Genomic DNA, 27722 nt, shown 5'->3' with positions numbered 1-27722 from the left:
TTCAATCCCTTACCTCTTGTTTGACTTTCTTCAATGCTGCCTTTTATTTTGAAAGTCCCGAACGGAACTCCCTCCCTCCGTTTTCCGCGCTCCCGAGATGTTTTGGGAACGTACGGTATCCCGGTGAGCGCGCGCTTCCCGGACTGTAGCTGCCTGTCATCGTTGGGGCTGACATCACACAGAGGATTTGCTACAATGTCAAACACTCAGAAGCAGCGCGAGCTCATGGCTTCCCCGCGCCACAATGAGAAGCACCGCCGTGTCCTCCTGCTCATCCTCTAAATACAGAAGTCCATTCACTTTTTATGGGTTTGTTCCATGTTCCCGGGCAGAATGCGTTTGAGGTAAGATGGGTTACTCTTTCCTGTTTTATTATGGCGTGGAATTAAGAGTTGTCTCCGTTTTTCCGTACATGTCTGTATGAACAGTACTTGTTTGAGTATCATTAGAAAACATAATCAGTCAGTGTTGACATCATCTTTACACCTCGCGTCGTTATCTGAAAAGTTGTCCGGCTCTAACATTGACTGTCGTAGGTTATTACGTAATGGGAGTGCGGACACTACTGAGCAGATGTTACTGTGAGGTGAAGTGATGACAAATCTCTGACAGCACGACCCCACTGCTTGTGTAAAGACAGCATCCTCTGTACACCACTGTGACACCGAAGATTTCTCAATACTAATGTTTTCAGTGTAACTAGGGAAAATTTCAAAAAAATGTAAATGATTCACCATTATTATTGTCCCAGCTGTATGGGAATTGTATAAACATTAAGCCTATAGCTTCAATTAAAAAAATCATCAAAATAAGTTTAATATGACTCAATTACCACAGGCTGATTTTTATTAATATATGTGTCAGTGGAAACTATATTCACACACTGTGGAACATTTTATTATTCTTTAACATAATGTTGTTTTTGTAAAAAGCAATGATGCTATAGACTTACTTCTATGGACTGTAAAGAGCTAGTAAAAGTCGATATCACAATATTAAAAAAAATCTTGTACCAATAATAAAGCCGTTACTTTTCAACCCTTCCATTTTGAGTGCCTTATTAGAAAGTGTTACCAATTAGAATAAATTAAAATGAATTATAGTTGATACGATTGATGATTTGCTTCATAGCATAAATTGGGACAATATCATTTTGTAAAACAAAAATATTGATTGATTGTATGATTAGATCATCACAACCTGATTTCACTGATAGTACTGAATTATCGCCCAGCCGAAAAGCTGGTGTTACAGAGCTTGCTTTTTTTTTTTTTACTAAAATGTTTAGCATTTGTAGATCAATAAACAAGCCTCCCAAACCTCAAATCTTCAATGTTAACAGAGAAAAAAACTTCCTCAAAAACCCTCAGTTAATGTTACCGAGCTACTTCCACTGCTGTTTATATGCCCTGGCAGGTCTATGTGAGCGTGTGAGCAAGGTCAGAGGTCATGCTGCGGAGGGAATCTGACTCCCATGGCCTTTTTTCCTCCGGAGAGACGTCTGACAATGACTGTGGGGTGAGGTCATTTTTTTTAATAACTGGTACCTGCGTGTACCGTGTGAATCTGTATATGACACAAAAGTATGCTGGGAATCACATTTTGTGGCCTTTAATTGACACAAAGTTACAGTTTAACAGTAATCTAATGATGTTACAACATATGCAACTGAAACATCTGGTGGACTGGTATTATACCACCTCGTCTGTGATTATATCTCTGATGTTATTTACTTCTTTGACTGAATCACATGGATTTATCAGCCCTCGCAACTCAAATGTCTGGCAGTGCCAGTTAACCATCCTCCACTTTTGAGCAGTTTAAAATGTGAGTAGGTGGAAAAGGTTAAAAGCCAGAAATCTCATCACCGAGCCACTGACAGGGACCAATGAAATGAAGACTTGTGCTCATGATATCTCCATGTTCTTTCCACTTGATGCTGTTGTACATTATATAACTTTGTGTCCTTTAAAGCGTCACTCTGTTCCTTTAACTTACTTTGCTAATATGCTGCTGGCTGAAGATAAAAGGGATGAGAGGCTTCGCACAAGTCAACAGATCACAGTTGTTTATCCTCTCTGTCTTTGTCTCTGTCTCAGATGGGGGCGAGTTGTGGAGAGGTAGATGTAGTGTGTCTGTGCGAGGCCGGTCCCTGTACACTTTATTCAGAAGCACACACGCCTACGCCGGTGAGTGCTCAGGCTTCCCACTTAAGTGTCTGTGGCCATAGCTCAGAGTGTTCCTTCATCTGTAATAGTGCTCTAAATGCACGCCTTTAACTCATTGCTGACCTCGCTATACCTCTGCTGCTGTTTGTGTTTTTTACTGTTTTTAAAGGAGCTGTCCACGGCGTTTGTTTCAGTCATATTTAAACAATTTAATTAATCTAATGACGTCTCTGCTCTCTCCATCTTCTTCTCTTTACTTTCTGCTCTCAGGACTCACGGCTGTGCGAATACTGTGGTAAAAACAGAGTAATGATAACAAGATACTCTGAGGGATACGGCACAGAGGTAATGTGTGACATACATTATGTGTGAGTTTCTTCACAACAGGCCTGTGTGAGTCCGACCTGCAGGTGTCTGCAGCTTTGATATATGTGTTGCATATGTGTTGCCTTTATTTTGGCAGGCAGCTGTGGTTTTTCAGTATGTTAAAGGGCATACATGACTAATGCAGGGTTCATTACATGTATGTAACCTTGAAATGTTTGGTCACTGATGTTTATTTTTCTTTCTTGTTAGTCAAAAAGCATCTGGAAGAGTAATTTCAGTGCACACAATAGTGTACATGAAAGCCATATTACTACTTGAAATAGAACTGGGAGTAGACCGGTTTCCACTGTTTTATTTAAAAGCAGATACGCTTATTTCGAAAGTTAGATGAGAAGGTCGATACCCCTCTTGTAGCTGTTTGTGAAATCTGAAGCTACAACCAGGAGATGGTTAGCTTGGCTTAGAATAAGCTTAGCCAAGAAAGAGCACATAACTCCTGGTAAACCACAACATGTTGTTTTTACACTTAAATACAGATAAAACATAAGTGATATAAAGTGTTAATTTGTGAACTTTAGAGGTGTTAATAGGCCAATTTATTTTCAACCGTCAGACAAAGGCAGGCTAACTGTTTCCCCTTGTTTCCCCTCTTTGGGTAAGCTAAGCTAAAGCCAGACCGATATAGGATTTTTAAGTCCAATTTCGATATTTGAGGATTTTAAAATCTGATATGCCGATATATCGGCCAATATTCTTTTTTCCCTTTATTTGGGGGGGCATTAGCTCAGTCTGTTAGGACTTGGCTTGGAAACCGGTGGGTCTCCGCATTGGCTCGAGCACGAACCAATGCCGAAGGTGTCCCCTGAGCAAGGCACTGAACCCTGGACAGCTCCCCGGGCGCCGTACGATGGCAGCCCACTGCTCCTAAATAGGATGGGTTAAATGCAGAGAACTAATGTCCCCTTCCCCCTTCCCAATATAATACTACTACTAAAAATAATAATAATACCATATATCATCTCTCATGTCATTGCTATCATAATAATACGGCTAATAAATACGTCTCTCCTACATAGGGAAATAACTATATATATATATATAGTCATGCAGCAGTTACCTTATATATAATCTGCTACAATGACTACTTTCTACATCTAGTTAACCACCAGCACTCTGTTAATTCTATTCAGTGCAATGAGAAACCATTTTCTAACCACCATCTGGCTCTAAAAAATGCTATGATACAGTGACCCAGATGAAACGCTGCCCTTGAATTAATCTAATACTACATGACGGTCTACAACGAGGACCTGCAACTTTGACATTTCACACTAACTTTTCACATCTGAAAGCCGAGCCCACTTAGATAACTTTATTAGGCAGGAAGCTGTGTTAGATACTTGTTCAGCTCACGTTTATTCACAAGTCCCCTCTAGTATAATCATTTCTGACACGCCATTTAGAAAACGTCAAACACTATAGTTTAATCGCTCAATAACGTTAGCGCTCCTCCACTGATAAACATGACATTAGCTTTGTGGCTGATTTAGCAGTGGGCAACATTAGCTGCTTATTTAGAAGTAATAAATTAAAGGCAAATGAGAGGACCAGTTAGTCGAATTGCCACACTGTTTCAGCTGCGAAACACCAACTAGCGTAACATTAAACACACTGCTGTGAGCCTGGAGAGGGCAGTAAAAAACGGTAGGGTTAGGAAGTCTGGTATGGTAAGAGGAGAGGTGATGAGAGCTATTAAAGACCAACTCACCAGGAACACTGAGTGTGAGAGCTACAAGGAGCTACTCTTCGTAGATCTGGTAGACTCAGGTCAGCTGATGTTTTGTGCTGTGGTGCTGCAGTGTTGTTAACAGAGGAGCTGCAGCGCACCCTCTGGTGGGCAAACTATGCAACACTCATGACATGAGGGTAGGATCCAACTCTCTGTTTCTTTTTTAATAGTCATATATCAGCTGTTTTAAACGCTGATGCAGACATATCTGCAAGCAGCTTATATCATCCGATAATATCTGTAAAACGAAAAGTCGAGCTCTAATATATTATTGTGAAACTCAGAGTTGAACAAAGGCACAGAGTGAGTGAAGCAGAGAGAGAGCTGTGCAGGTAGCACAAGCAGATCCGTGTCCTTAGTGGATGGTTTGGTGTGGCGGAGAGCAAAGCAGGTGACAGGCAGCGCAGCAATGGAGTGAACCTTGTACACGGGGAAAGTCCAAAAACCCAGAGAAACATTGCAACTATTGGAGAGCTAGGCTGGACAACCTGGCGAAGACTGGAGTGAAGAGCCGGGGTAGATGTAATGCAGAGTCTTTATTAGTGGCATGAGTCACAGGTGTGCAGGAGGCAGGTAGCAGTGGAGCAGGAACAGAACGCATTCCCCTGACGGACACACACACAAGCACGGACAGGGAAAAGTGAAAGGAAAAAACAGGGAATGAGAGAATGGACCATGACAAAACATGTTTACTATTTTGTTGATTTAAGCCAAACTTCTATATTTTAAATATAATCTAAACACAAGCAGTTGTTTTTATTTTTATAGTGAATGCGTAAATCAGGGACAGTGCTTCATCAATTAGTTATCAGTCTTTGCATTTGATTGTGTTCTGCTAAGTCAAATCAGGCAATAGGAAGCAACCACTAGATTAGGTGTCTCTGAGTTCATTAGTCATGTGTCGAGGTGTCAGCTGATTCATGCATAATGGCGATGGTGGTAATAAAGAGTGACGCATGTGAACACTCACACAGACAAATACCATCATCACCAAGTGTCGTTGTTTTTGGTTTAGAAATAGTGACAGTCGGTGATGATTCACTGGGGCTTGTTGGTGTTTCATTCAACGACTACAAAATAAAAGCCCCTGTAGAGTAGATGTGGAAAAACATACTTTTTAATGTAACAGCTTCTAACATATTATATGTATATTTTATTGGACTTTTTTAAATACTGTCATTATTTTATTAGTTTCATATGTTTCATTCCTCTGCAGGAAGAGTGTGTATTATCTGACCCTCAGGGAGAAAGTGATGCAGATGCTGATATAGAGGATACAGATTGCAGGTTTGATGTGCACTAACACAAATACGTGCATGTTCACATCTCTTTGTGTGTAGTTTTTCCCTTGTAGTTGTCTCACCTTCTGCCTTTAACATGAATGGTTCAGACTTCAGGAGCCAGGTTCTCTCCAGCGAATCAGCTCGCGGAGACGTAAGCGCCCGAGGGTAGCGCGGCAAGACACCACCGAGAGTGAGGACGATGGTGGGCGGAGCCACAGATCACATCGCTGGAACCTCAGGCTCAGTCCTGACAGAGCACCTAGCAGGACCATACTGGAGGTAAAAGACACAGCAATGTAAAGACTTGTTAGTATAATTTCTTTACGTCTGCCCCACTGCACCACTTAAACACAACACAGAGGCTTGAGATGAGAAGTGTTGTTACAGTACAGCTGTACTAGCTTTGAAGTAGGGCTGCAACAGAGACAATGTCCTCTTCTTGCTAATTGTGATCCTGTAGATTTCCTCTGTTTGGTTCTGGTTTGGTTGAAGGGATACAGAAATGTAGGAATGTAAAACGAAACCAAATAGTCAGTGCTGTAATAACAAAAAAGGAAACTTGTCTAGCTGTATTTGAGTTTTCACTTTTTTAACAAAAAGTCCCTTCAATAAATAATCTTATGTTATGATAACTTACAGTTCTTCTTAAGTAAATTACATTTGTTAACTACGGGTGTGACGAGGTCTCGTACCACGAGCTCTCGCGAGATTAAAATATGACAATATTTCTTGTCAGGTATTTTACATGTTTTTTACTTATCGTTATACATATATACATATTTTTTTTTTCAATCTATGTATTTTATACATTTTTTTTTACATAACTACTGGTTTTACTGTAAAGTGTCTGAGTGTCCTGAAACGCGCTATAAAATAAAATGTATTATTATTATTATAATTATAATAATAATTTTATTATTATTATTATTATTATTAACATCGGCATACACCCTGATAGTCATCCCGAGTCCAGACAGCTGTGACGAGTGGTAACGTAGCTGGTAGAGTTTTGCAACATAAACATCTAAAAACTGAGTTGCAACTCAACTTTATAACTGAATTAAAATTAAATAAATTATTATTGGGGTAAAAAGGTGGAGGTTAATCCCACAAATAAAGACACAAAAGAGAAGGGAAGAATAAATCATCACTCAGCTGGGATGATATTAAATAAGTTGATCTACAGGAGAAACACATCTGATAGCAGCACAGAATGACTGAGAGCTGCACTGACTTATATTATGTCACGAGTTGGGAGTGAGAATGTGTTGACTAAACCAAAGTTGCACAAGTTCAGCTGGACCACAGCTAAACATCTGTTAAACCAGATGTGTTAAGATATATCCTCAACAATTCTGGGGGTGATTCAGAGATACTCTGCAAATTAGCGCTCAGTCTCCATTATTATTAAAATTAGCTAAGGCAGCTAAGGAAAAACTTAAGAGAGGTACAGTGGTACAATATGCAGTTTGTGTCTGCGTTTGCATGTGTATCGGTGTAAAATGTGTAAATGTACATTATGTAGGACAAAATGTCCATAAAATAACAACTCTGTCGTCTCATCTATTTCTTCTTTGTCTTACAGGAGAGTGTATCACAGGTCAGGCCACTGGTCATCTGCCAGCCAAATGTCGAGAGACAAAAGAGTCCAGGCGAACTGCCCCGAGGCTCCAGACGTCTGATGTCACTGTGGCCATCTTTCCTCTCTCTCCCTCTCATCCTCCTTCTCATGCTGCCCCTCTCCCTCTCCCTTGTCATTGTGATTGTGTCTTTCTTTCTACCGTGGGCCAGCGCTTGACCCAGCATTTATGTTTCAAGAGAGTAGTTTCATTCCAAAAAATTATTAAAAGCTCCACCAACTCCTACAATGTAGTAGATAGCACAGACTGGAAACAAAGACATGGTGCTTAACACAGGATAGTTGGTTAACTTGAGATGTTTTAATAGACCCTCCATATTTTTTCCCTCCCAGGGTTTACTGAAACACATTTTGGAAGGATTTCAAACATTTATGGGGACAGTTTGCCTTTTAGCTGCATTAAAGCCAGAAGGGCACAGGTTCAAACATCTAGTCTTTCATTCTGCAGCACTCTACATCCAGAATCTGTTCAAGATGAAAACAGCATACAGTCAGTGCTTGCTTTTGCCTCATAGAATCTCACCTTCCGTCTCACTTTCTCACCCCCTCGTTGGTAAAAATAGACCCCTCATCTCGCTCCTTATTCTGAGGAGCCACTGGAGTGATACGTGGGGGAAAGGTTTCAGGGCTGCGCAGGTGCACTCAAAGAGGAAAATAACAGGCTCAATAGGAAAATGGGAAAAAGACGACACTGCTGAACTATGCAATTCTTCTGTTCCTACTGCAGCTTCGTAACTGCTGTTAAATAACTCCTTCTCTGTCTCCAATTTCTCCTTGGCACTGTTGTCACCTTCTTGGCCCTTTCCCATTTCTCTCTGAGGAATACACTCTATGAATGCAGGGACTTATGATTCTAAAATAGAGCATGACCTATTTCAAAAAGCAATAGCAGGAGAGATCTGATATAGCTCCCATTGCATATGATTTGCAGAACATCTGGTGGTTTAATGAATGGATTACATGGATTATTTTACTTGTTGCTGACAGATTAAAAAACAGGTGGATGCGTCTGCTTCTTCTTCTTCCTGACTGCACTTGTGTATGTTTTTAGTAGCCAACCTCATAATGAATTGAGCTTTAGTGGAACTTAATTATGTTTAAGCAATTAAACACTTACAAACAGTCTTACAGTTGAAACATTACTATCATGTTTAATAATATTTAAGTTATATCTATATTTATGAATTATTATTTAATTTAAGGAGAAAAGTGAGCGTGGCAATCAGTCATGCTACTACTCCAAACTGAAATAATTGGAAAAAGCCATTTTGCCATGGTTTTTCTGTACTGTATGTTTGACGTTATGTTGTGTTTTGTATATTTTTAAAGTTAAGATTCTTTTTTTTTCCCACACCACAATGGAGTTGCTTGCTTCCTTGTAGAGAAATGTTTTTTGAGTTAAGATCAGGTTGAACTGTACTATGAAGTAATTTGATTCATGTTTAATAACCTTTTCTCTTCCAGCCTGATGTATTGCTATTGTTAAATCTTAAATTTTATTTCCATTTGTATGTTCACCTCCGTGTTTCATGGGGCCATAGAAGTTCAATAAAACTAGATTGTATTTTGACACAAAAAGGGATCCCTTGTGTTTATAGCAGCAGCAGTGTGAAAACAGCATGTTGTTGATGTTGGTTTTGTTAGAGGTTATGTACGGCAATATTTCTTAGCCAGGCACAGTGACTTTCTGGACCCCACACCCCATCACTTGTTTTTACACTTCAGTTTTTGTACAGGTTAAAATGACTGAGCTTTAGATGTGCTTGTAGACTGATTTTGTTGCCAGGCTAGCTGCTACCCCCTGTTTCCAGACTTCATGCTAAGCTAAGCTAACCGACTGTTAACTGTAGTTTTTTTTTTTTATTAACCATACAGACATGAGAGTCTTGCATTTCTCAAAACCTTTCCATAAAAGTTTTTCTAGAGTGGCTTTCATTATAGAACAGCAAAATAAAAAATACAGATAAATAAAGACAATGCTTCTTCTTCTCCTGCTGCCATTAAAATGAAGAAGTTAAAGAGAAAGGCAGCTCGGCCTGACGTCCCAACCAACAGTGTTTTTCTGCTCTTGAGGAAAGGGCCTGAGGGGGAGGGTCCCATAACGAGGTTAGCGCTCTTCACTCCTCCTCTCACCGCGTGTGTCGTCATGGTAACAATCAGCACTGCAGTAGGGAACAGACTTTTCATAAGTAGATTGTGAGCTGCTGCCCAGAGCGAAACGCTCACTGTGGGTGATAATTTGAATACACCAACATCTGCTGTGTTACAAACTCAGGATGTGAACAAACAACAATGCTTTGTAAATGATAATCTGCTCTACTCCACAACATCTCATGTGGCACTTAGCAGTAGTATCATTTACTTTTTACAAATACAGTGGCTGTATAAATTTATGCTTGCACAGGACATTGTCAAAGTGTCAGGTTGTCCCTAAAAAAAGCAAAATAGCCTTATTTGTGCAGATTTGTGGATTTAAAGCAATTTGCAGGCATATGAATGCTTACGTTCAGTCTGGAGAGAAATGGTCTACCACACAATGTTTCAGAATGTAAAATATTTAGCTCAAGTTTTCAATCCATTTAAATGCATTCAACTTCTCTTTTTGCGTGGGGTTGAATAATGAACCTGACTCACTTGTCTGCTTGTTTAAACCTCCCTGTGTGTATGTACAGTAAGTACGTGTTTGTGTGCGTGTTATGTCTCACACGTGAATGGCTGTGAAAAGAGCAGAGTCATTGTGTCCTCAGGTAGGAGTGTGTTTTAAAGCGAGGTGTTGCCCACCAGTTTCACTTCCAACTCACCCACGCTCAGTGCTTTAACTTCAAAGCATTTCAATAGAAATTCACCCTGTGTTGATAAAATTAAAAGGCTGTTTTTGAGAGCATTTAGGAGGCAAGAATTTCTCAAGGTTAAAGAGACAGATCTTCAGCCAGTGGACTTGCTCAATACGCACCTAAAGTGTATAACCTGGTAACAGACTTCAGAATTCTTATCTTAGATTTATTCAGTAATGACGGCTATTTCTGTCAGTTGAATAAACAGATCATAGCGTTAACCATGAAAAAAAGCAGTGAAATTGCCTCTTTTTGCATTTTCACAAAAACAATAAAAGGTTTTACAAAGCTTTATTATAGTTTTGCCTTAAATGCTTAACAGCTTTCACAACAGTAAGAGGTCCAAAATACAGAGGATCGGTCGCTCAACAATGGATGTTAAGTTTCCCTTAACTTTTCCCTTAAGGGATAGTAGCCTAAGTGATTTTGCAGAAGGGTTATTGATATTTGAACTCAACTGCCAAACAAATACAGCCCTCCGTTTAGTGCTCCCTCAGAAGCTCCGCCCCCCCCAAATTTCAAATCTCTGAGGTTTCTCAAGCGTTGAAACGCTATCGCCCGTGCCTGATCATATAACTTTCTTCTCTGTTCATATTCTTCAGGCCTTTTCCGTTTTGGCTGTTTTTCAGCCATCTCTCCTTCTTCACAGTGCTTGGAGTCCAGCATGTTCAAATGTGCCTGTGTATACAACTATCAGTCTCACTGCCCCCTCCCCCCACCACTCCTGTGCACGAGCACTCACGCAACCTGTTGCCCACACCACTTTCTTTATTTCCCATTTACAAAGCCAGGGCTGTTTTGGAAAACAGGACTTTTTTTTTCAGAGCTCACACAAAACGGACGGCTAGCAAAATGAGGAAAGATTCACTGACTTTAACAAGGAGTGTATTGGATTACAATCACATACTATCCCTTTAGCTGCCGAATCAGAAGTAGCAATTCTGAAGTTGACTTCAGCATCGTCCAGGTGCAGCTGTTGTAGCTATAACTAAACGACAAAACCAACATTAGTTTGCTGGTCAACACAAGAAAAGATGTTTAATAATGATGTAAGCTAGGAAGATTTCAATTTACATTTCACAAAGATGTCGGAATATACATCAAATAACAAAGTGTTACGCTAATTAAACTACGAGTTTGAAACTAGGCTGTTGTTAAGAACTTGAATATACTGCCATTTTAACGATGTGGTGGTACCTGAACCGGATCTACCATATGGGCAATCTGGGCACGTGCCCAGGGGCCCATGGTCTAGACCTGCTCTTTTTATGAAAAGTGCTGTGAGATAACTGTTGTTGTGATTTGGTGCTATATAAATAAAATTGAATTAAATTGAATGACTGGCCAGGTATTGATTGGAGAAGCCACAATACATGGTGTAGATTGGCTACTGATAAAGGTGGGTGGGCATAAAGCAGATGGATTACACCGTAGTGATTCACGATCCATTTTTGTAAGAACAAATTGAGATTAAAGCAGTGGAATTAATTTGTAACTGATCAATGACTGACCATGGTCAGACAGCTTGCATCTGCAAGTGTAACGTTAGTGTTTGGGTAAATGGATGTAGTATCAACCGAAAGACAACGTGCCAGGAGAAAGAAAAAAATGGCTAACAAAGAGAATGAAGTGGCAGCAGTAAAAATAAAAGTCCTGCTAATAAGTAGCTTTTTCAAAAAAGGAAGAAATAAAGAGGAGGATGTTGAGCTAGCCAATGTTAGCTTGGTTTGTCTAAACTACCAGCTTTGCTCAGACTCAGCATGTTAAGTTAACTGAAAGAATCGGAAAGAGACAGAGGTGACGCCTGTCAGCAAACAGAACAAGCTAACACCACCTAAAGCTCATCGGCAGTGGCAGGTACCATCAGCTGCACTTTGAGGATCGATTACAGAGAGCGTCCTGGAAGAAATTCTTCTCAAGTGATCCTTGTACTACTGTAGTTCAAGGAGAGAACATATTTATGGTCCCTTGTCAGCTACTTGTGACCGGTGAAACTATTTTTGAAGTCAAGTTTACAGTGTGACCCAGCTGTTTGCTTTTGCTGTCAGTACACAAAGGGACAGGTGTAAATCCCTTTGTTTTGTTGCCTTTACTGCCTTCTTCTTTCTCTCATGCCTCTCAATCCTTGACCCAGATTCCACTGTGTTTGGACCTGGAGGACCCTCTAGGCATTTAATACTGATCTCAGTCATATGGTCCAAGACTAAAGACGACTGCCAAGACTCCTGCAAATGTATTCGTACACAGAGTCGGACAGGCAGAGATCCAGATTCCTCCAGGTCTAGATCATTCCCTTGTTGATTACTTGCAGTATAAATTTAAGAACTGTAGAACAGATCACTACAGGAATAGACTGCAAAGTGAAATCATATAAAGTTGGATAAAATGCATGGCTGTTAATATACTTTTGTATGATATATTATGAAACAGCAAACTAAAAATAAGGTAGCAAATTGAGAGATCAACAGAAAGGGGAAAAAACAATACCAACAATAACAAATATGACCTTATATTTAGTGCGTCAGCCCCTCACAGACCTTTGTTAGGTCTCCGACTGACACCCAAAACAGTCTAGAATTTCAATTCCCTCGTGATATAGTATGCTGGATATAGAAACTTGTTTGGTTATCTGAAGAATCATGGGCTTGCACGCCACTCTCGGACATTCGCATACAGGAGGGGAGAGAGGCAACAAATAGTCTGGTGTCTGCAGAGGGTAAAAGAGGCAAAGCTACTTACAGGACTAACATCAACATCCTTTTTTTTGTGCATTCTTCCTCAAAAATCGTGCAAAAAAGTAAGTGATTTAAAATCTTTTGGTTTCTAGAGGTGTAAATTTTCTGAGGGATTAAAGGGATTAGTACAGATTAAATTGATACTGGACAGTATGGCAGTAGCTAATCCATGCCACCAGAAGGAGTGGAATGAATGGAAGGAAGAGATGGAGGAGAACAGGAAGAGGAGATGGAGGGAGAAGGTGAGACGTTGGGCTAAGGTGGAGGTGAGCTATGAGGAGGAAGATGAGGCAGAAGACACAGACAGTGAGGAAGAGGAAGTGAGCAAAGACGAGGAAGAAAATGAAGCAGGTGAGAAGGGAGAAGGAGAGGAGGAGGAAGAGGAAGAGATGGGTATGAGGGAAGCAGAGGATATGGAGGAAGAAGGAGAAAATAATGTAGGGAGAGGGATTAAGGAGACAAAAAATGGAGACAGAGAGGTGGTTGAAGCACTTGAAAAGGTAGACATGGAGGAAGAAGGAGAAAATGCGGTGGAGAGTGAGGTTAAGGAGAATGAGGAGGTGGATAAGGATGAGGAGAAAGAGGTGAAGAACGTAGAGCAACTGGTGGAAGGGGAGGAAGGAGGAGAAAATGAGGTGGGGGCGGTTAATGAGGATGAGGTAGTGGAGGTGGAAGTGGAGAAGGAGGCAACGGAAGCGGAAGAAATGGAGGAAGAGGAGATTAGGGTAGAGAATGAGGTTGAGAAAGAAGTTAAAGAGAGTGGGGTGGTAGAGGAAAAGGAGGTGACGGAAGCAGAAGAAATCCAAGAAGAGCAGAATGAAGGAGAAGATGGGTTTGAGAGGGATGTTAAGGTGAATGAGGAGGTAGGTGAGAAAGAAGACAGGCAGGTGAGGGAAGAAGAGCAGGAAGAAGGAGAAGATGATGGGGAAGAACAGCACCAGGAACAAATTGGACAATATCACCTAGCAGAGCAATTCAGAGAACAGGTGAGAAGAACTGAGGATGAGAACATTCAGCAAAACAAAGAAAGTAGAAGGGAAGAAAACAAAACATTCAATGAGGAAGAGAAATTGTCAGATTCAGTGGAATCCGATAATGAAGATTCTGACTTGGTGGGATCTGAAGATGAATGTTACAACTTTGAAAAGATGAAGGATGGCAACAACCAACAACAAAAGGATCCTGAGGAACTGGAGGATCCTTATGAAAAGTCACAGAGGAATGAAAGCAGCATCATAGGAGCGCGGAGTTCTACGGAAAGAAAAGAAGAGGAAAGTGAGAAGTTGACAGATCAGGAAGAGGCTGTCGCAGAATCTTGGACAACTCAAGATGAAGAGTTTCAAGATGACGAGAAAAAGCTACATGAGGAAAAGGAAGAGTCTGCTGAGGATGATGAAGCAGAACATTCAACAGACGAAGACGCAGATAGTGATGATGAAGATGTGGTAAAGATTTACTGCAAAGAAGATTATCACACAGATTTATTCAGCACCTTGACAGAGTTCAGGGACTCCTTCCTTCTGACCGACCTTACTTTGAGGACAGAGGATGGAAGGAGGTTCCACGTACACTCCCTTGTTCTGGCTGCTGTCAGCTCCCTCATCCGGCAAAGTCTCAGTAGAAGCGATGTAGAAAACTATAGAGTCAAAGAAAGAAAAGACAATGCTACAAATGTTGGAGTCCACAACTGGTCAGTGACTCTGGGTCCAGAGGTAGATCATGTTGGATTAGAGGCAGTTGTGGAGTTTGCCTATACTGGACTCATATCGCGTTTGAACAAGGACACTGTGCATCAGATAAAGGCGGCTGCTCAAACACTGGGTGCTCCCAGGGTGCTGGGTCTATGCATGGAGGAAGAGGGAAAGTCCACAAAAACTGAAGGGCAGAATACAGAGGAAAGGATCTCGGCTGCAGACCAAATGATGATCAGTCTTCAATCAATCAAACAGTTGTGGATGGAAAGAGTGGGCTGTGATGTCATTCTGGAAGCTATCAGAGGATCGCTTCATGGTGAGTAGACCACCAATGAGTCGGGTATTTATGCACAAGTATAAGCCTCTTTAGAGGCCATGATCATTTGGTACCTGGTTGCCCAACTGAAATTGTCCTGAAAGATGTGATAAATTTTTTTGCGATCAAGAAGGTTTCTAAATTCACACACACAATCTCATCAACTGCAGCACGTGAGCTCTCCATCCAGAGATAGCTTACTTTAGAGACACATTCATTCACTGCTTTCTGAAGTCACCTTACATGATTTCTTGATATCTTTGCCAAGATTATGTTTTCAGAATATATTAGTTTCATTAAATTAAGAGGCACAAATGTCATCCACTCTTCACCAACTTTGGTGAAAAGGTTTTTTGGTAATAATGTGGGGTTTGGTTTGGACAGGGTTCAACATAAATTCATTTTTTGTATTCAAATTCATGTGCACTTTAACTGAGGTTAAAGAGTTAAAATAATCACCTAAATAACAATGTCCATAGGAAACATGTTTTATGGCATAAGTAAATGCAAAACACAATAAAATCCTGTAGTGTCCCATACATTTTAGTTTGAATTGAAGTAAACTGTCCTTATTACTATTCTCCCTTCAGTCCACAGAGTCATTCTGGCTGCGTTGAGTGACTATTTTCGTGGCATGTTCACCTTGGGGATGAAGGAGTCCCACCAGCGCTGTGTGAGCCTTCCCTCCCTTTTGGCTTCAGAGCTGGAGGTTCTGATTGACTGCTCCTACAGCGGGGCTCTACCGCTCAGCTGGAGGTGCGTCTTTGAGATCACCAGCACTGCTCTCCAGCTCCAGTACCAACCAGCCCTCTCCTTGTGCCTTAACTTCCTGCAACAAGAAATAAATCCTCACTCCTGCCTGGATGTGGCATCTTTTGCTAAGGCTTATGAGATGGTGCAACTTCTTGAGGTTGCAGAGGATTTCGTCTTGCGACAATTCGAAAAGGTGGCATGCACCGCAAAGTTTCAGGACCTGCCAGCCAAACAGCTCCTAAAGTACCTGAACAGTCACTCGCTCTGTGTTCCATCTGAGCTTGTTGTATTCAAAGCAGTGGTGGCATGGATCCAAGCAAAGCCCAAGTACAGACTGAGGCTTGCTAAAGAACTTATGAAAACCATCCACTTTCCCCTGATGACATTCAAGGAATTCAAAGAAGTCCGTTCTCTGAACATGTGGTCTGATCACAGCCTGGCAGAGCTCTATGAAGCAGTGTTTGAGGATTTCTGCTCAAATGAAACTGCACCGCAGAGACAGTGCCGCATCTATATGCCGAAAGAGAGTCTGGTCTTGATTGGAGGTGATCAGATATCTGCAGACATGTATCACCGCAGAATTAGTAGAGAAATCTGGTTTGGGAATTCCCTAAAGAATCATACAGGTATAATAAAGGACATGGAGTGGAGAAGGTTGGGAGAGATGCCAGAGCCAGCGAGGTTCAAACATGAGGTGACTGTGCTCGATGGACAACTATACGTGTTTGGAGGGAAGAAGTATTATGGCATCAGTGACACCCTGAATTCTGTTTACAGGTGAGACAGAGTAATCTAAAAACAATCATAATCATACAGTTTTAAAGACATGTTTAAATGCCTCTATTCTTATATTTGTTTCATTCTACCACATCTGAAGGTATGACCCCCTTCAAAACAGCTGGGAGAGCCTGGCTGAAATGCAGGAGAAGAGATGCTCTTTCTCTGCGGTTGTGCTAGATGGAAAGATATATGCCATCGGTGGACATTGTGACCCTGACTGTAGAGAGAGTGTGGAACGATACTGCCCCACTGCAAACTCATGGAGGTACGTTGAAAGGGATATTTTTCAAAGCGATGTATGCTTTCTGCATCAAAGGTATATCCGTGCTAAAATCCCCCCAACAACCATAGCTACCAACTTGGTAGCTTGTACTATATTGAGTAGATGTGGCTAGCTAACATCTGTATATTGTGTAGTTCTGGATGGCTGAACAGATATTATGATTTGCTTGCTATAGAATAGTAACTGGAGTTGTTGAGAGGCTGAAGATTTTGTGTAAGTGTAAGATTATCAGGGATCAGAGGAGGACAGATTGAAGAAGTGCGTTTTGGCAGAGGGATACTGAACAAACTCTACGTTTTAGCTAGAAACTAATGAAGGTTGGCTGGTGTTTCGAAGTTAGAGAAGGTGATAAAAATAAAAAGAGTGTACAACAAGAGGATAAGAAAGAGGTGGCTTCAGGCCACCCTTAACAGTGTGGACAATTAGAATCAATGGAGGCTCTACCGCTCAGAATCAGTGGAGCTTCGGCAATCAAATTAATTGTTGAGGAATGGTCATGTGATGAAGACGTTCCAGCCATGAGAGAAACACCTTAGTTGACAAAACAGATTGGACTGATTGGATACTTAGTATTTTTCTTCAAAATTAATGGAAAGCATTTTGGATAACGTTTTAACTCTGCAGCTTCATGGAGCGTAGTGTTAGTTCAGGCTGAATTCACCAGAATATCAGCTGAAGAGAAACATCCAGTCATATTCATATAGGTTTACAACACGATCATTATAACCGGACACTTCTCATTTGCTATAGATAGTCAATTGTGTGTTGTACTGTGAAATTTACACTTTCAGAATATTTAAAAAATCTTCTCTTTCAGGTTCACCTGTTCCTTGGATCTGCCTCTGAGTGGCCATGTAGCAAAAGTTTTACAAGGGCAGATCTTTGTCTCGGGAGGGCTGAACAACGACCAATGTCTTTCATCTATGTTTCTGTATCACCCAGAAACAGGAAGCACTTATTTGGCAAACATGGCAAAACCTCGAGCTCATCACTGCATGGACGTCCTCGGTGGATGTCTTTATGTGGCGGGTGGAATCACCACAGATGATAACGTGACTTTTGTTGACCAGCTAGCTTGTGAGGTGTACAATCCAATGGCTAACTCCTGGACTGCCTTCACATCTCTGCCAGCGCCACATGTAGGAGCAGGAAGTGCAGTTTTGGAGGGAAAGTTTTATGTGCTGGGTGGATACAGTCAGGAGGACGACAGTGACACGACGAGGGTCCATCGTTTTGATCCCACCACACAGAGATGGGAGAACATGGGCAGGATGCCTGGGCCGAACAATGACATATGTGCGTCTGTGCTGTGTTTGCCATCACATTTGCGGTTGTAAGATGTGGTGACATGCCATTGCTATTGTTGTTTTACATAAAGTTTAATGATGCTGAATTTCAGGTGATGCTTATTGCATATTAATAACAGTGATGTTTTTGTAATTTAGCAAACATTTATGCATGCCAAATGTGGGATGTAATAATGTACATTTTTGATGCTCTTATATATTCAGATTAACTGTGTGGTATTCAAAAGGTGCCTGTAATTAAAGTGTCCATGTTTTAGTTAGGGATGGGATGATAATTATTTCTACAACAAAACAGAGATTACAAATATTTTAACTTTTTTTTTTACTCATTACCACAATAACCAACTATGAACACAAAAGCGAGGCTTCTGAACACATGTCATTTCAAAAGGTGCAGAAAGCCTTGTTCACTTACCAGAGACAGGAAAAGAAACAATAAAAGTTTATTGTCTTGGTGTTACTGTTCTGAAGAAGGTTCACATTTGTATTTTAATTAAAATGAACTTTAAAAATGAAAAACATACATTGGGTTTTTGTGATTTTTCAATGAAGGTTTGAATAAATTTTCTTATTAAGAAAAGTAAAGAGGTAATATTCATCCAGGATCTATATATATTTATATATATGTACTAATTTCTCAGATGACACTATTGTTTCATGTGAGTCTCTTTCTGTGTAAAAGCACATTGTTTCTAATCATTTATATAGGGAAGACAAGAAAACCACTGAAGATTGTGTGCCCATTCAGGTTCTCAAACACTAGCAGACGATTGCAGAACAACAGCGTTACTACTATCTGAGCTGAAGGGTTATCATAGGTTGAATTTTAACGCAAACCTTTTTTTAAGAAAATGGCTCTCCCATTACCTGGGTGATGAAGGTAAAGGTATAAATGGTAACTATCTACAAGCAAATAAGAAAAAAATATAAGAGAGTAATCATGAATCTTGTACCTTAATTTTCTTTGTTCAGTCTGTCCACGTCAGCTTTTTGTCTCGTCACATTGAGCATCTGAGCTTCAACACCATTCTGCCATCTACATTTTCCTCAGATATCAGTGAGTAAGCAGTTTGGAGCCCCTCACGGACCCCAGTTCGAGTCGTATCCCATCAGGCCAACTGGGAGATTTTGTGAGCGTGTTTGCCAGTTAAATACCAACAAGGAATGCCAAAAAAAAGAGAGAAATGAAATTTCTATACATTTTATCACACAATGTCAACATGAGCATTTACTACCAACAGTATAAAAAAATTTATTTTTAGTATTACTATCACTATCAAGGGGCATTTCATATATTACATTATGCTGTGGGGTCACAGGTTACATAAATAAAAAGCCCCATTCACAATAGGACATCCTCTGTGAAGTGAAGTATGTGGACATTACATACTAAACATTACACCCATACTGCATGTGATTGGAAAACATCTCATTGCAAAGCCATGGGCATGAATCTGCTGCTTTACTCTTCTGGGGAAGCTTTCCTGAAATTTTTTTAACCCGGCTACAGGGATTTGCTCCTATTCAGCCACAAGAGCATGGGGTCAGCCACTATTGTAGGGTGATGAGGCCTGTCTCACAGTTCATCCCAAACATGTTGGATGGGGTTGAGGTCAGGTCTTGGTGCAGGCCTGTCAGGTTCTTCCACATTAAACTTTGACAAGCAGTTTCTTTCTATGGCCGTCACCTTGTGCACAGGGATATATACCTGAATCACCTGATGCTGGTCTCCAAACCACGTTTTGTCAACAAAACACAGGTGAAATGTGAAATGGGAAATGATGCGAACCTACACATAAAACAGCTTTTATTTGTTATTATAAAAGATACCAATGATAAAGACAAAAAATCTGTGTGAAAGAATGGATTGGCACACCCAGGTAACAGAGATCGTCTGAGCTACAGAGAGAGCTGGAGGGGAGGAAAAATTTGTTTTGCAGTGAAAAAGTAGCTGCCTGCTCTGCCAGCTCTCATTGGTTGGATGTGGATGTCGAGTCGGCTGACTCTTCAAGATATTTGGCATGCTTAGATAGGCTATCTGGCAGTCGTAGTCGATGTGTCAGAAATGTGTCGGGGAGCCGTTTAGATTCGTCGTTAAGTAGTTCACACATAACGACTGGCAACCGCAGATCAACTGCTGATTAACCCACACAGCCTGACGGTCGCCGAGCGGCAAATTGGACTAAAAATAGTGTAGTGTGAACTAGGTTTAAGTGTGAATATATTTTTACAGCGGGGGTGTTTTAAGAGCCAGAGTTTAAATTTAACAGCATGAAAACAACAAATTGTCTGATGTACACAGAGATACAAAATTATACAAAAAAAGCCACCAGACCATGGCTATTTCCATGGCAGCGTTATTCAGACATGACATGGAAGGGACTAGGTATTTCTGGGGTTCATGCAAACCACAGAGTGCACTAATTTCATCACAGGTCAAAGGAAGGCAACCTTTGCTCTTGTTGTGCCATTTTGTTGTGTTCATGTAAATGTGATGGTGTCACCCAGGTGCCACACAGAGACTGCCCCAGTGCTCTGTAGGCCTACATGGCCTGCCTGGATACAGATGCAGAGTGGTTACACAGACTGCACTGACCTGGGTTGTTCAAAGGTTCCTGCCAGTATGCATCTATCAGCAGCTGCAGACACTGAAAATCTGACTACACCAATATGAGAAGTCTTAGTAAGGTGCTGAACCACCATGAGCCTCCAGAACAGCTTCATTATTCCTTGGCATAAATTCTGTTTCTGGAAGGGGATGAAAACCGTTCTCACCAAAAGGTAATACCTCATTTGGTGTTTTGGTGGTGGAGAGCACTGTTTAACATGTCACTCCAAAAACTCCTGTAAATACCAAGTTGAGTTGAGATCTGGTGTTTGTGCAGGCCTATGAGCCATAGCTTAATTATATTATTTAGTACACCCTTATTTGTGTCTGCATCTGTCTATGTGCATGCTGTGCATATACACTGTACAGTATATTTGTGTGTATATATATATATATATGTGTACATAAAATATATATGAATGTTGAAGGACAATCAGAGATTAAGTTAATATTAGCAGATTCTAGCAAATCTTTCATTACATACAGCATTTATTGCAAAAATAATATATAGGACAAATGTAATATAGGTAATAAATAAGTATACTATCATATCACTTTAGCAATGTAGTTACTGAGCCATTTTTACATGGCTCATTACACAACAATTGTTCCTGCTGGGAGCAGGGCCCAAGTGTTGAGGCTGGTAAAGAACCGAGAAACTGGAGACATCAACAAAGTATATAGTTTTGACAAACGGGGCAGGAGGGAGTGATGACTGAGGCAGGTCAAGGAACTGCAGGCAGAGGAGAACAGGAATAACCAACCAGAGAAATATAGTGGAACAAAATCTAGGTACGTGACTGACTGAGCATCCAGAAAGTGTTGAGTACAGGTATTTGAAGCAGAGCAGGATTACGATGGCTGGCAGCTGGTGACCTGACTCCGGTGCACCTCACTCCACTCCTTAAACACACACACACACACACACACACACACACACACACACACAAAGAGGGAGGGGAGAGAGGCTGACAGCTAGGCAGAAGTGGAGGGCCTGACACTAAGGTACGAGGTATGCATGCCTGAGTACCTTCGACCTTGGAGAATATTATTTGTATGTCAGTATTTCAACTTTACAGTAGATGTAACTTACTGTAAAGTCACACACAGTAAATTGTTTAATATTTACATGATTATTTCACTGTAAATGATGTGACTGTTCACAGAGGCTGACGGTTAATTTTAATTTATGTTAAGATGTGCCAGCTGTGTCTGAAATTAGAACTTTAATAAAATTACATAAATAATTAAAATAGGACAAAAACATTGCTGGCATGGCAATAATCCTAAGTACCTTCAGGGGGTAAGATTGTCTTTGAATTATTACTAGAGCTCGAATATTGATTCTTACGTAAAGCAAATTCTGATTTAAGATTTTGTGACAGCTTTTCTTTCAAAATGTATTGATGGGAATTATTTGTAATGGCCACATTTTGTATAATGTACATTTTATCTGCTTAATACATTGATATGAAGTTAAAGTACAACTATTCTAAAGACTTACTCTTGTCAACAAGTGATAGTTTGCAGTGAAACATCAATATTGTAATATTCAAATATTCAAAAAAGTTAAGACTGCTGTATTATTTGAGATTAATGTTTGTGTGTGTACAGATGTGGACAGTTTATCCAATATAAGATAAGATAAGATAAAAAAAAACCTCAAACTCTTATTAATATATTCAGTTCTTCTATTCATGCCAGTGCATGTGAAATCTAATTTATACAATGGAATTAGTTTTTAATCTTTTTGGACAAAAATAACTTTTTCAGTAAATACTACCTCTAGGACTTCCTGAACAGTTTTTCATAACCCAAAAATTTTTTCCTATCAAAACGCTGCCTGATTCTTTTGATAATCCCACAAAAAATGGGATCATGACAACTTATAACTATATTATTAGTATATGGCATTTGTGGCAATGATCACACACTTTGCACAAAAGTATATCATCAAGTGTCTTTTGTTACCTTTGGCATGATCAGTGCTCTTTTAACTGAGGGCCTCATCATGCTTATGCAATAAACTAAATAATGGAGCTCATCAGATAAATAAGCTGAATAATAAAGGTCTGAACAACAGAAAAAAGATTCAAATCCATTTAAGACAAACAACAATATGAGGAAAAGGCAAGATTGATCATTATACACACAGAAGACAAAAGCACAAAAAGGTTTAGGCTACAAAATAAATGAATAAAGTAAAACAGGAAAACAACTTCCTGTTAACACCAATGTGTGCAAAGCTCCCTCCTCTTTTTTATATACATGAATATGACATATAACCATGAAATTGTAAAATAATTCCCCAAAAATGGTAAAAAAAAAACAACAAAAAAAAAACACTTATATCATAAAGTTGTTTTTTCCTCCTGCTTCATTTTACAATAACTTTAGAAGATAAGTTAGACGTGAAAAAAAATCTATGCTTTGACATTTTACATGGCTTAAAAAAACAGGAAAGAAGACATACCAAATTATGCCTAAATGTATTCATCAGGCTCCTCACAATATTTTAACCTGTATTTTACTGAAATAACACATTTAACAACTGTCAAATCTGGTTGGACTATGACTTGCATACTCCCCACTAATATTATATTTCTCTTTCTTAGTTGATCTCTGCCTAATGTTTGAGCCCTGAGGGAATTTGAAAGTGTTCTTTACTGGACATTTAAGCATTTGAGCATATTTCTGTAAACCTAAATTTCTGTTTGGTTCACTGCACAAAAAACATTGCTAGCATGACAGTAATCCTAACTCAGGAGAAGGTAACAATTTTTACCGTCAATAATCGCTCAGAATCTGCTAAACATGAATTAAATTAATTTCCCCCATGACTGGCTGAAGAGTTTAAAATGATGCTTGCTGACAGTCCAGCATTTGTTTTCCATCGCATGCTGTAAATTAAATCTCATAAACTGATGTGCACTTCTTATGTTCATGACTCCTTCTGGCAATGACATAGATGTAAAACATTTGTATTTTAATATTCAAATGTTGACTTTAAGGTGGCTACAATTGATCGCTGTGTTAGCAGAGCATATCATATTTATATGTATACATATATCTGCATCAGCACATCAAGGAGACATCAGAGTGGAGAGAAAAAAATCACCAGAAGTTTAGTTTAAACTCTGTTGTGTCACTTCAGATTTCATGTTGTCTGTGTAAAGGTGGACAGTTCAGTATATCCAATATAGAAAATGTTCCAATAAGTGCAAGTCGTCCTAAAGTAGTTCTATTTAACATTTTGTGTATAGAGTCTAATATTATGAATTGAGCTTTTTCATTTACCACACTTGATTTTATAATTGCATATATAATTGCAACTTGGCATTTTATTATTTTGCCTTCACAATGTTGAGTTTTCATGACTCCATGTTTGTTTTGAATTAACTGTTGTAGTTTCATGACACGTCTTGTTTTGTGTGTCACCTGTACATTCATGATAATCATGTTCTACACAGAAACATTTATTTCAAGTTCTTGTATCCCACTATTTTTAATCTGTATTTTACAGTTACACAAATAATTAACTTTAATGGGCGAAAAAAAGGATGTTTGAATGTGCATTGTTTGACTATGTTTTACATATTTTCTACCATCCTATATTCCTCTTCCTTATTGGACTAATGTTGACATACAGTATGTGTTTAAGTGCATTTCATCCAACAGAGACAAGCTGTTAAGTCATTGTGTTTGGTTCACACTAATATATCAGTTTCCTCTAACAGAGCAAAGATGCAGTGGAGTCTGTTTCTGCACATTCTGATGGGTAAGTGGGTAAGTATTTACCAGCTCTACAGCAGCACTACTGCTGTTACTATGAATTAATCTAGAGTCATAAAACAGTTTGGAAAATCTCTCTTCTTATCAATGCAATGTCAAGAAAGGGGACTTAAAGCCACATTTAAATTAAGTGGATGGTGTAAGATGTGTGTGTGACCTGTGTACTCATGATTTTGATTTAATAAACTAGCTCCAACACTGCAGTATTTTCTCTGGTTTTAGGTCAATGTTCCTTCTTCATTTGTCACCTCTATGAGTATCACTTTATTGGAGAGAATAAGACCTGGGATGAAGCACAGAAGTATTGCAGAGAGAACTACACTGACCTGGCCACAGTGACTAACATGACAGACGTCAGGAGACTCCTTGACGCCACAGTGCAGCAAGGAGAAGCCTGGATTGGGCTGAAGAACCAAACAAATGCCAACAAAACTTGTAATGATGAATGTTGTGAGATTGATTCCATCTTTTAGTGGAAATTTTTTTCTCCCTTGTTAAACAAATTGAATAAAAGGACACTTTTGCACATGCTCACATAAAGCATGTGCTGCAGTGTGTGTGCATTCTGGCGTTTGATCCGCATTCATAAACCTATGGACACTTATTTTCATTTCCCTGAGAAAATATTCAGGGGAATACATGTTTACTGATGGCTTTTTCAGAGGTGTTTCAAGCAAGCCAGAGACTCTTTGAATTGTCCTTCAAAACTCTTCAAAGTAAAAGCTCTTAATAAACTCGACATGAAGCATTGCTGCAAAAGATGTTCTTGCGCTTTTATTTTAGAGGCAGGAAAAGCACCAGCCATTATCAATTTATTCATTTTTTATTTTTCTGCTATCAAAGCAATCTGGCCACGAGCCAGATATTATTGCTGGCGCGCCGGTTCTGGCCCGCGGGCCGCCTATTGCTGACCACTGCGGTAGAGTGAACTAGATGTTTGCGTGTTGTTTACATGCTCTAATAATGCTTATCCAACACATCTTTGAAGTAGAGTGCATGTTGATTCCACATTCAGACTTTAGGGCGCATGAACACACACTGGAGTCGGAAGAACAACTCCACAATTCAGGAAATGGGACCGTCTGAAGAGCACGTGAATGCACCGTGAACCATAGGTGTCATTTACACTGGGGACGCTGGGGACATGTCGCCACCACATTTTAAAATGACTGATTTTGTCCCCATCACTTTTTGAAAGGATTGGTTAAAACGTCCTGAAAAATAGCTTGCACCAAGAAATGTTAACTAACAAATGAAAATGCTTTGAGAAAGGTTGATTTGCACAATAAGAAAACATCCAATGCAATATAGTTTTCCCTCAAGACATTTCCACTGTATGGAGCAGAAAATGTTTCCAGAATGCAGGAAATTACGAGTTTAATGTTGAAAATCTTCTGGGAGAGAACCCCTTATATTTCTGCATCAAATATTTAATCTAAATACTGCTATAAATCTTCTTGTCTTTTTATTGTGCATCGTCACGTCTAATTGATATTTGTTATTAGCAACAAAACATATAAACAGTCTACCTGAAGCAACTACCTGAACAAAGCTGCTGATCCTGATTTTGTCTCAATTTTTTCCATGACAGATAAAGTGATCCTGATCAAAGAAAGCAAAAACTGGATGGAGACCTTATATTACTGCAGAGAGAACTACAGTGACCTGGTCTCCATCACTAACCCTCACCAGCAGAGATGGGTCCAAGAGAGAGCCAAGAACGCAGACTCAATCAAAGTCTGGCTGGGACTGCGCTACACCTGCACTCTGGATTTGTGGTTCTGGGTCAGTGACGAGCTGGTCTGCTATGAGAACTGGGCCACAGATAAAAAGCCTAATGGGTGTGACCTGACTGCAGCCATGGACAGCAAAAAACCACACAAGTGGCACAGGAAGCGCGAAACTGTGGAGTTTAATTTCATCTGTGCTGTATAGAAAATATTAAAACCACCCTAACTCACTGCAGACTTTCTATTTCTGCTGTATTTTCCTTTACTACAATAAGCTTACACTAACAGTGTACAATAAGCATCTGTTCTCTGGGTTTACTGAACTGCAATATGGCAAGTGTAGAAATCACGAGTTTGGGGAGAAACAAAATTACTAACAAACACTAAGTTTCTGTTTCTGTTTCCTTGTCCTGATTCAGGAACATGTAAATGACTTTCTTCATTATTGCGGGATTACAGATAACAATGAAAGTGTTCTGTTGTTTTTTTTCTGGATCTTTCATACAGAGAGAACATGCGAACTCCACACAGAAAGGCTTGTGCATCCGATCTTCTTGCTGTGAGGTGACAGTGCTAACCACTGTACCACCGCGCCGCCCTAAAATAATATACCAATACTAATAATTGTTACATTATTTAATATAAATCTTGATGCCATCTAAATCCCAACATAAAAGTACTACCAACAGAGTCAACAGGCAGCTTGTGAAAAGGTCAAAACCCATAGTAGGAAATCTGCAGTTATAAAAGTAAATGCTCTGTAATTGTAAAGCCTTTCAGACCACTCAAAGCGCTTTTACACTGTAGTGCTCAAAAAGAATCTTACATTCATACACTGGCAGAACAGCCACCAGAAGCAATTTGGGGTTCAGTATTTTGCCCAAGGACACTTTGACACACAGACTGGAGGAGCATGGGGATTGAACTGCCGACCTTACGATTAACGGGCAACCTGCTCTACCTCCTGAGCCACAGGTGTCCCGTCAATAGGAATGTTGTTGACACCTGTAAATACTAGGGGGCTCACTTAAACCAGCTGTCCTGGCTGCCTGCTGCCACTGGAAACAGGGCTGATAGGCCTGTAAGGGTTTTTTACATATACTGAAAACTTTACTGTCTATATTTGTTGAATTGTATAGTTGTTTGTACACAAATTAAATTATTTTACTGTGTTAATATTTAACAACTGTGATTATCTTGATTATGATATATTTACAGATAGTCTTTTTATTTACATAAACACATAATGTATATAACGATAGGGATTTGTAAGGATTGTAACTGTAAGTACTGTATGTACTGAGAAGTGTAGGAATTATTTTCTACTGATCATAAGTGAAATAAAAATTATTGTTGCAAAATAAAATAAATCTTGAGAAATTATTAAAGGGGCATTATGGAGTTTCCAGCAGCCACTAGCAGTGCGGTGCGCCTACCACTTGAGAGAGACAGGTCCCGCCCCAGCCCATCAGGGAGGCGTCTGTGAAGACCGAGATATGGGACGTGACCCTGCCCAGGGGAACCCCGACTGACAGAGAGAGGGGGTCCCGCCAGTAGGCCAGATTCGAACCCACAGACAGAGGAACAGGTGCTATCTCTGGGTCGACATGCAGGCGGATGAACCACCGCTGCAACCTCCTCATGTGCAGGAGGCCCAGGGGGACCAACCACGTGAGCAGCCGAC

At 40.0% G+C, this 27722-nt stretch overlaps 3 protein-coding genes across 4 annotated transcripts; all 3 read left to right on the top strand.

Annotated features, from left to right (window-relative positions):
- The first annotated feature begins 117 nt into the window (after positions 1-117).
- si:ch211-63p21.1 lies at positions 118-8784 on the top strand. Of its 2 annotated transcripts, XM_038732398.1 has the most exons (7): positions 121-344; positions 1417-1518; positions 2100-2189; positions 2439-2513; positions 5501-5571; positions 5675-5846; positions 7153-8784. In XM_038732398.1, exons 2-7 carry the CDS (start codon positions 1450-1452, stop codon positions 7363-7365), a joined length of 690 nt encoding a protein of 229 aa, XP_038588326.1. In that variant the 5' UTR covers positions 121-344; positions 1417-1449; the 3' UTR covers positions 7366-8784. The 2 variants fall into 2 exon arrangements, with proteins under 2 accessions (XP_038588327.1, XP_038588326.1); XM_038732399.1 differs by lacking the exon at positions 2100-2189 and having other exon boundaries at positions 118-344.
- A 3772-nt stretch (positions 8785-12556) lies between these two features.
- Positions 12557-18406, top strand: LOC119913082. Its single transcript, XM_038732397.1, has 4 exons — positions 12557-14785; positions 15376-16315; positions 16416-16583; positions 17419-18406. The coding sequence occupies exons 1-4, from the start codon at positions 12928-12930 to the stop codon at positions 17936-17938; spliced, it is 3486 nt and encodes a 1161-aa protein (XP_038588325.1). The 5' UTR covers positions 12557-12927; the 3' UTR covers positions 17939-18406.
- Positions 18407-23260: 4854 nt separating this feature from the next.
- On the top strand, positions 23261-26404 carry LOC119911921 (L-selectin-like). The gene is made up of 4 exons (XM_038730899.1): positions 23261-23287; positions 24254-24294; positions 24499-24690; positions 25844-26404. Exons 1-4 carry the CDS (start codon positions 23261-23263, stop codon positions 26241-26243), a joined length of 660 nt encoding a protein of 219 aa, XP_038586827.1. The 3' UTR covers positions 26244-26404.
- The last annotated feature ends 1318 nt before the right edge of the window (positions 26405-27722 follow it).

Source organism: Micropterus salmoides, unplaced genomic scaffold (assembly GCF_014851395.1).
Source record: "Micropterus salmoides isolate LMB-PRFRI ecotype aquatic unplaced genomic scaffold, ASM1485139v1 Ms_hic_scaffold_2, whole genome shotgun sequence".
In the NCBI taxonomy this organism is placed as follows: Eukaryota; Metazoa; Chordata; class Actinopteri; order Centrarchiformes; family Centrarchidae; genus Micropterus; species Micropterus salmoides.
This window is presented reverse-complemented; position numbering and strand designations above follow the sequence as displayed.